The sequence below is a fragment of the Cryptomeria japonica genome, chromosome 11, assembly GCF_030272615.1.
Source record: "Cryptomeria japonica chromosome 11, Sugi_1.0, whole genome shotgun sequence".
NCBI lineage: Eukaryota > Viridiplantae > Streptophyta > Pinopsida > Cupressales > Cupressaceae > Cryptomeria > Cryptomeria japonica.
Window position 1 is genome coordinate 235,957,771 of NC_081415.1, and position 9,406 is coordinate 235,967,176.

Consider the following 9,406-nt stretch of genomic DNA (forward strand, 5'->3'; position numbering starts at 1 on the left):
TATATTTTTCTAAAGATAATTATAAGAATCATGAGTATGTTGACCATATAAAATAAACATGGGTGCAGATCAAAATAAGAAATTGTTGTATGATTACACCAATCATGGTAGGAACATAATTTTGATTGAACCAATTTAACACTGCCAAAAGAATATTCGACTTTACAAGTATTCATAAGTCCTCCAAATAACAATTTGATGACTTTTAAATCTTTAGAACATAAGACCAACAAAACCTTTATAACCAAGACTGTATTTTTCCTCAGTTTGTTTTCTAAGACTCCCAAACTCTAACAATGAGTTTTTCACTTGTTTATTATGTGGAAGTGTTAGAGAGAGGAACATCGTGTTTAACATCTTTTTTTAGTGTTAATGTGTCAAACATCTGATCCTACAACATATCTATCTCCTATTGTAGCGAAATGTATTGAATATAAAACTACATAAAAATAGACTAAAATAACATCCATCATTTTTCTTTTTGATTAGATTGTTTTAAGTAATCAATTTTAATACATAAATATATCTTCATACAAAATAGACCCTATAATATAATATAAGGTAAAAAAACAACTCAAAAGGAATAAATATCAATATCTTGATTAAAAGGAATGCCATTTTTCAATGCAAAATAGTACACCAAACAAATAATTAATTAAAGCTTGAAAACCGAAACATCGTAAGCACGTAAACAAATATCTTGATACCGAATGAAGTATCGCCCGTGAGTTCACGCTCATTCATTGCCCACACATTTCTGTGGTATGATGCATTATGCCCCACCATTCATATTCAGGTGGGAAACTTAGTAGCAAGACAAACGAGGAAAATATTTTAAATGCATTATGCAACATAATAATAGTACTAAAATATATTGATGATTACTTTAACGGATGATAATAATACTCAGTGTAACTAATTATTTTGGCCAATAAGTTGATAATCAATTTAAAATTAAACCAAAACCACGATCCAAAGGAAGGAGGCAAACAATACAAGAGGTATAAGCTGCGGTAATCGAGAAGTCGTTATATTGGTGTGATTTTTGGAAGCTTCCTCAAGAAGATGCAAAAGCTCTTCAACAGTGGAGGCGAACAGGGCTCGTGTTCAGCAAGCCATTGTAAAATTCATCATACCTCCGCCTATATAAGATCAGATCCTTATCCATGCTCAACACATCACCGCTTCTAAATTTGAAGTTCGCTAACATTTTTGTTCTGATATACACTCTGTGGCATATAAAAAATGTCTGCTCTGTGGCATTTTGGTGGTAGGTTGTTAGTACTTGTATTTGCAATAGGGCTGTGTGGAACTGGTGCTGATGCTGCTTTGGTAAAGGAGCAGCCTCTGGTTCTAACATACCATAATGGCCCCCTGCTCTCCACAAAGCCTATCGATGTTCATGTTATCTGGTATGGGAAGTTTAGTCCAGTTCAGCGGTCCATTGTGGTGGACTATTTGCAGTCCCTTGGGGCAAAACTGCAGGGGAAGGACAAGCAGCCCTCTGTTTCCACCTGGTGGAAGACTATTGAGAAATACAAGGGCGCCGCCTCTAATGGAGCTGCTCTGAGCATTGCAAGGCTGGGGAAGCAGAAGATGGATGAGTCATATTCCCTTGGCAAGTTGTTGAAAAGGAAGGACATTGTCGCACTGGTTGAGAGCGCCGTTAAATCCAGAGCTCTGCCGCCGCCGCCGAGCCATACCAACGCAGTATATTTGGTGCTGACGTCTGATGACGTGGCGGTGGAGAGGTTCTGCGTTAGTTCTTGTGGTTACCATGACCACATATTAGGATCCAGTCTTCCGTATGCGTGGGTGGGTAACCCAGTGAGTCAGTGCCCCGGGCAGTGTGCGTGGCCGTTTCATCAGCCACTCTACGGCCCTCAGACCCCTCCTTTGCTCTCCCCCAACGCTGACGTGGGCATCGACGGAATGATCATCAATATTGCGAGTGTTTTGGCGGGAGCGGTGACAAACCCATTTAATACGGGATATTTTCAAGGAAACGCTGGTGCGCCTTTAGAGGCGGTGTCCGCATGCCCCGGAATGTATGGAAAAGGGGCTTATCCGGGTTTCCCAGGAGAGGTCTTGGTGGACAGAACAACGGGGGCGAGCTACAATGCGCATGGAGTTAATGGGCGTCAGTTTTTACTGCCGGCCATGTGGGATCCTGCTACTAAGTCTTGCAGGACACTGGTCTGAAAAGCACCGCAGTGTCCTGAAAAGCACTGCGGTGCTGAAGGTTTTCTGTATATGTTCCTCAATGTACACAAATTTAATGGCTTTGTTTCTTTGTTAGTTTTAACAAACAGTGTAGCTGTATTTCATGGCATCTACGTATATAAACTCCTAGGTTAATTTTCCAGTCTTTAGATACTGTTGCTATTTTAGTGCAAATATTTACAGAGACGAGGTAGTAGAGGAGAAGCCGTTTACGTACCATAAGCTTCGAATTGTAATTGTGAAAGACATTTACTTACAAATTGAATATTACGCATAGTGATTACATAATGTAGGGGCTTATATACAAATTCGAGATTCGATTATGCGGGTATTGTGTGTCTAACCATCTTTATATTTTTAGTTCAAGGTTACCATATTGCATTCTGAATTAATGCAATTTATTTTCTAGCTGGTCAATTAGATTGATTAATTTAAATGTGTCTTCCATGTTTCTATAATTACATTTTATAAAATATTTTACATAATTTAAATATTGTTATTAATCTGTTTCATTATTTATTAGTGTAGTTGAATAATTATTTTTTATGTTTAAAAATAAATTTTAATTATCTCAAGCCAGCATATTAAGTATTAGTTCTTGTGGATATTTAATGTCGTTTGTGCATATTATAAGTGTGTTAAGATAGGAAAAAGTTAGCTTTGCATGATGTATAATTATATTAAATGCCTCTTAGTATTTTTGAATACATATTTGTCCATATTTCTTTGCAACCTTTCATTGATCTCAACTTTCCTCCTCCATTGTGTATATGATTTTTTGCACTTTTATCACTGATTTGAGGTGTATTGAGCATTTTTGGACAGAATTTTGTAGTGATTTCTCTTTTTGGGACCTTCAAAAGCTTCAATACCTATAGAACAAGGTATTCTTTTAGCTTCTCTATATATTGTCTTGAGGTTTTTTGACTTTCACTTTAAACCATTCCGTTGTAAATTGGGTTAGTACTAAATTGTGTTTGTTTGATGCCTGATTGAATGCATACCTTGGAGTTTGGACTGAAACAATATAATATTTATCTCTCTAAGCTTGAATCCTTCTCTGTAGCAGCTATTGGTGAGAATGTAATGAAAAAGCGATACCCCATGCAACAATTTTAACACAAATTTGAAGAAAAGCCAATAAAGGGTTCCCTTTCGTCACTCTCTCAGAGCTTTGTCGTCCATTGCAGCTCCACCATATTTGTTGTATGTGAAACAATGAAACCAATAAAAAAAATAACTCATAACATAGATCATACATCAATACCCAGCTATGTAAATATAAAGAATTGGCTTTTCTTTCAAGGCCTTTTTCTCAACTACCCAACAACAAACCATAATTCCACATAAGATTTCTAGTCCCCTAACATTTAGGAAAACATGTTTCGATGTTTCAAAGACACTCTTTGCCCCATTCTTTTGTAATTTTATTCTAAAAAATAAAGTCCCTATACTTGCATATCCCTTAAGCAAGCTACTATAGCAAAATAAGCCTAAGGAAGCTAGCGTGTAGAGTTGCATTCATGTTTAGAGCTCAATTTCTATTTCAATCTATGATAGGGGTCTAATCTAGTTGTAAGCTCTAGCAACATAAACTATTGATGTAATTCCCCTTGACATAATAGCATATTGACATGCATTATTTTTGTATAATTGTGTTAATATTTGAGTTTTATTATCTATTGCTTGAAAGTGATTGTGTTAAGGTTGCATGGTTGTATAGTCTTTCATTAGACCCTTCATCCATGATTGTGTACAATACTTTAGAGTGGGCCCTGCAAATTATGTTTCATTTTCTTGCTAGGAGCATACACAATTCAAAGTTCAATGTAAGATAGTATATATGTTGGGTTGTTTTTAAACTACTCTCTTGTGCAGGTTAAATAGCTCCTGGTGGTGCTTGTATGCATTCAACCTTACAATTTGGAGAAGAGAAGGCATTTAGGTAATTAGATATTTTATCAAATGATTTTATGATAGCTTTTACTAGATTTTTGTTATTTTTGTAGCTCTTTATACAATGTTTATCCCCAAAAAAAAAACTTTGAGTGCTTTTGTGAAATCTCGAAGGCTCGAATGTTATAATTCTTGACCAAAAAGTCTTCCTAAAAAATATATTCAAAAAAAAATTCACCCATTTTTTTAGGGTTCCATTAATGGTGGCTATTGTAGGTCATTTTATCACATAAAATTGTAGATGCAATTTTTAACATTTTCCTTTTTTTTTTTTTTTTTGTTTCTATCACTGAAAAAATCTATAATTTTTAACACTTCTTGTGTTTTCGAGAACATAAATGTGTACATTTTGGTGTGTTTTCCCCTACTTAATCATATTCTATTACTAACATCTCCCCATAAAATTTATTGGCAAGCTAAAACCATGACTCACAATTACAGATAATTTTTTACATCATAAGTCCATAGTATTTGGTAATGGAACTGCTTTCAATTGACCTTCTGCGTTTTAAAATCCAACAATAAATCTTTTGTCTATTGCAAGTTTACAGAAAAAGAAGTTGCAGGGACCTCTGTGTTTTCCAACCTATAATTAAGGTTATATGGTTTGTTTTAATGTTAATTTTATATTTCTTGTTTGAAATTTACCTTGCTTATTAAAATTTTGTTCAATTTGGTTGAAATTTTGATGGTTTGATTCTTAATTTTTTTGAGCAATTTATGGCATTAAGGATTTTGATTGGTTCATTTCTGACGAAATTTATGACAATTGATAGTAATGAGCTTTTGTTGTGATTTCATGCTACTTTGATAAATTTATAGTTAATATGATCAAATTAAATGGCATTTCCACTTAAATCCCTCCTTTTTGTTTAATTTCCTTTTTACATGGCTTCTATGACTAAAATTGCATAGATTTCTATTGAATTGTTTTCAACAACAACCTTCTTTAAATCTACGTGATTAAGGCCTTTGATTCAAAATTGTCGATTCGATGTTAGAAATAAATGATAAATTCTCAAGTATTGTATTTTTGACATGTTAGCCTAGAAAGGGCTTTGATTTAGACATTATTCTCACCATGCAACAACTTTTTTAGATTTAAGACATGTTGCAAAAGGTATATGTTATATTTGGTGAAGCTAATCTGCGTCTAATTCTTGTTAGATGTGTTCACTGATGAAATGACTTTTTCCATATAAGGAGCCTACTTCTTAGCAACAATGTTGTATCAACATTTGATATGAGTTTTTCTTCTACAATGTTCACATGGATTGTTTTATTTTACTCTACAAAGTAATATATTATTTTAGATACTTCTTTTGAAACAATGGTCATTTCTTGCTTCAAGGACTGAATTTCACTATGTGACCTGGTAGGTGTTCCTTCTTTATCTTCATCTTATTGTTGAATTTCATCTTTCAAGTATTTCTCTTGAATTGTAAGTGTCCAATTTATTTTCCAAGCTAGCTTTATGTGTTGTAAATGAAAAACAAAAACTCAATAGTCCTAAATATCATATTGGACCATAAAATTATCTATTGTTATTCATGCTAATACAACTCTTGACCATGAATGTGGGGCTACAATCACACTTTAAGTGCAATGTTGTAGAAATTGTAGCTATCATGGTACAACAATCAACATCACAATTTGTTGTCATAACAGATGGCGCAATTTTTAATGTCATAAAGCATTCAAACAAAGTCTTGCATTGTTCTTGTAAGGTTTCAAGTCTCAGAAATGATATATACAACTATAACTAATCTTTTCAGTCTACAAAACCCTATATAGCCACCTAGACACCATTTTTCAAGGTGCACATGTGCAGGTACAAAAATTCAACGGACGCACGACATTCAGAACCGACAGATCGCATAGGTTCAGGCTCAGTCTCAAAAGAAGACCTCAGTTTTTTGAGACTAGGGCATGGCACCCTGGTCCTATGGGTTTTTTAAGCTTCTTTTGGCAGTTCCATAGTGCAGATTTTTAGGATCCAGATTCCAAAAGTACATCAAGGTACAATATCAGGGACCACGGTGTGGTGCCCTGATCCTGCATAGTCAACCTCAAATTTTAGTGACAGGTGCACATTTGAATTCCCCTTCTTGCTCTGTATTTAGTATCCCAATTTTAGATCTGTGAATTTCAATGTTTTCTATTTACATTCGCATTTTTGTTTATCTCCTAGCATAGTTGATCTTTGCATTGCATTTTGCACATCTCCTCTTCATAGCAGCAAAGGAATAGAAACCCTAAATATATTCCTTGACTCTCTCTTGCAAGAAGTAGTCAAAGTGAATCATCTCCTTAGGGTCTTTCATATTCCAATGTGTGGAGGAAAGTGGGGTTAGGTCCTAAACTACCCGATCCCATTTTTCAGCATCACAACTATTACAAAGCGTCTAGTGCAATTAGATAAAAGGATGGATGAGCCTAATACAGTTCTTGACATGATTTTTTTCTCCTGAGGGAATTATTCTACAATCTTTGTGTAGCTAAAACAACTACTACAATCTATTTCATACACATAAAATATATTATATGAAATTTGTTCGTACCAAATGGTCCATATCATAATAGCCACACATACAAAAATGAAGTACAAAATACTAAAAAAGTGTCATGTCATTATAAAACATGTTTAGGATAAAAGAAATTTTTCTTTACAAGAAAAAATATCAAAGCATTTAGAACACATTTCGTATGAAAATTTCAATTAATGTATTTAGCATCAATTGAGGCTAGATAGAGAGAGTTCATCAACATTGACCCACTCTATCTTTAAAAAATGAAGCAAGTATTTTGTTCAGTTAGATCAAGCATTTTGCTACTAAGATTTGTAATATATTAAGGATTTTCTAAGACCCCAATACATCAATTATTGCATGTTGTAGTAAATATTCCACACAAAGAGAGTCAACATTGACACACTTTATCCAAAAAAATTGAAATAATTATTTTTGTTCAATTTGAAATTGTTTTGCTACTATGGTTCATATCATATTAAGGCTTTTCTGGAGGCCCCAATACATCAAGTGTTGCATGTTCTAGAAGATACCCAACTGAGAGATTGAATTAACATTGACCCTTTTTGTCCAAAAGGAAAATTAAAAGTGTTTTTGTTCAAGTTCAAAGTGTTTGAATACTTTGTTTCATAATATATCAAGGCTTTTTTGAAGGCCTCAATACATCATTTATTACATGTTGTAGTATATACATATATTGAAACAAGGTTTCAAGCTTATCCAAATCTTTCAATTGTTGGGTTATCCTCTATGACTGTTGATCTAAACCCCATCCACCAAATTTAAAAAGACAACATAACTTGAAGAGGAAATTGTAAAGACTTAATTGAGTGCTTCCTTTGGTTGTTATTGATGAGCACCTAATTCCTCCACTTCTATGGATTGCAACAAATACAAACTTTGAGATAAAAAAGAGAGGCAACTTGGGCAACTACTATTATCATTGTTCTACACATGTGGACTCCTACACACATTGCTTTGTACCTTCAAGAGATTTTCACAAATGCAATTCTCAAAATTTATCTTCAATATTAAGTGCAAGGACTTATTAATTTGCCACATTTTGACAATCAAATCAATCAAGTTGTTAAGTATTAAAATCTTGCTTCAAAAATAGCATAAGTCTTTGCAATTAAATAGTATGTACTTCTTTGAAAAAAAATTCCTCATCTCAAATGTGTTGGAGTAAAATTTATATTTTGTTTAATTTAATCTTCATCTTGATTCTCTCGCCATTCCTTAGTTTTAATTACTTTCGTCTCCATCTCTCATTAATACAAGATGATTCCTTCAATGATTACAACTTTGTGATGTACATTTCCATTTACAATTCATATTTTCAGAACACATTTATTTTCATTTGATCAAAATTAAAAATATACTGAACAAACTAAAACTAAATACTAATCTTATCATTTATTTATAAAATTTTATATAGTTGCTTTGTGACTATCTCAGCCTAGACATCTTTTTTCCATTTTAAATCTTTACTACAAATTACCACAACACACCATCGACAAGAACATGACGTTATACATCCCTTGTTTAAAAGGTGTAAATATTTTTGTTTGGGAGATGAATTGATGAGGTCATTAAAACATTCAATAATAACAATTCTACAGAGTTTAAATCTTGATGACAAAAAGAACACTACAACTTAACCATCACATCATACCAATATCAACATAGCTTTTACATCTTACTATTATTATTTATTTATGTTTAAAATGGATATATATGTACACTATTCTTATGCTTTGTCAAATTGTTCATTTTTTTTGTACCTTATAAATTTTTATTTTTTTTAGATCTTAGAGTTGTTTTGGAAAGTAGAGATTTTATTTTAAATATTAACATTTCGTTGAAAGAATATTTGCATAATAAGAATTAGATTTTGTCATATACAATATGATGGTAGAGTGGAGTGTTTAAACAGCAACTTCCAAGGAAGTACTACATTAGAAAACATGGCAAGGCATCTTAATTTTAATAATGTTTAAAAGATAGTTTGTTTACAAGTTTCTAAAATTGGGTTGTTAGACATCTTACTTTCAATTAAACTGCAAATTTCCAAAGAAGGGTATAAACAAGACGATAGGGAGGTAGAAGGAGATTAAATGCCAAGTTTTTTTAACAAATAAATTATACCAAAAGCAATGCTTGGTATACTAATTTTTACAATACAAGGGATTAAGAATAGGTGTTGTTATAAGAGGTAGATAGTATATAATGGGGAGCTTAGAAAGGAGGGCTTTCCATGCAAGAATTTGATGCAAGAGAATTTGGGTTCACAAATAATTTTGTATTACTCGTAAACAAATAAAAGTTGTCTTAAAATATTTTTGGTTGTGTTCACATTAAAAAAATCATGGAGCATTCTAGCTAACTTTGGCAACAATACAAAACAAAGTTGCATTTCTTATAATAGCTTATTTCATCCTTGACAATAGTTTAATAATAAGTACTTGAGCCTATATTGTTAGAATTTGTGAAATGCGAATCCCACAAGCCCAGTTATCTTCTGCAAGAATATCTGTCACACATACAGAGAAAATTGAACAACAAAATAATTGAAGACAATAACAATAAAATTGATTGAATTGCTTTGAAATTGATTAGGTTACAATGAAGGATATGACATCCTTATAAAGAAATCTAACTCTAAAGATAGAAACCCTAAATGGTAGAGTTTACAAGAT

General features: G+C 32.9%; 1 protein-coding gene across 1 annotated transcript; it reads left to right on the forward strand.

Moving 5' to 3' along the window:
* The first annotated feature begins 1,045 nt into the window (after positions 1–1,045).
* LOC131063978 (protein EXORDIUM-like 2) lies at positions 1,046–2,640 on the forward strand. The gene has a single exon (XM_057997984.2). The coding sequence runs from the start codon at positions 1,246–1,248 to the stop codon at positions 2,200–2,202; it is 957 nt and encodes a 318-aa protein (XP_057853967.2). The 5' UTR covers positions 1,046–1,245; the 3' UTR covers positions 2,203–2,640.
* Positions 2,641–9,406: the final 6,766 nt, after the last annotated feature.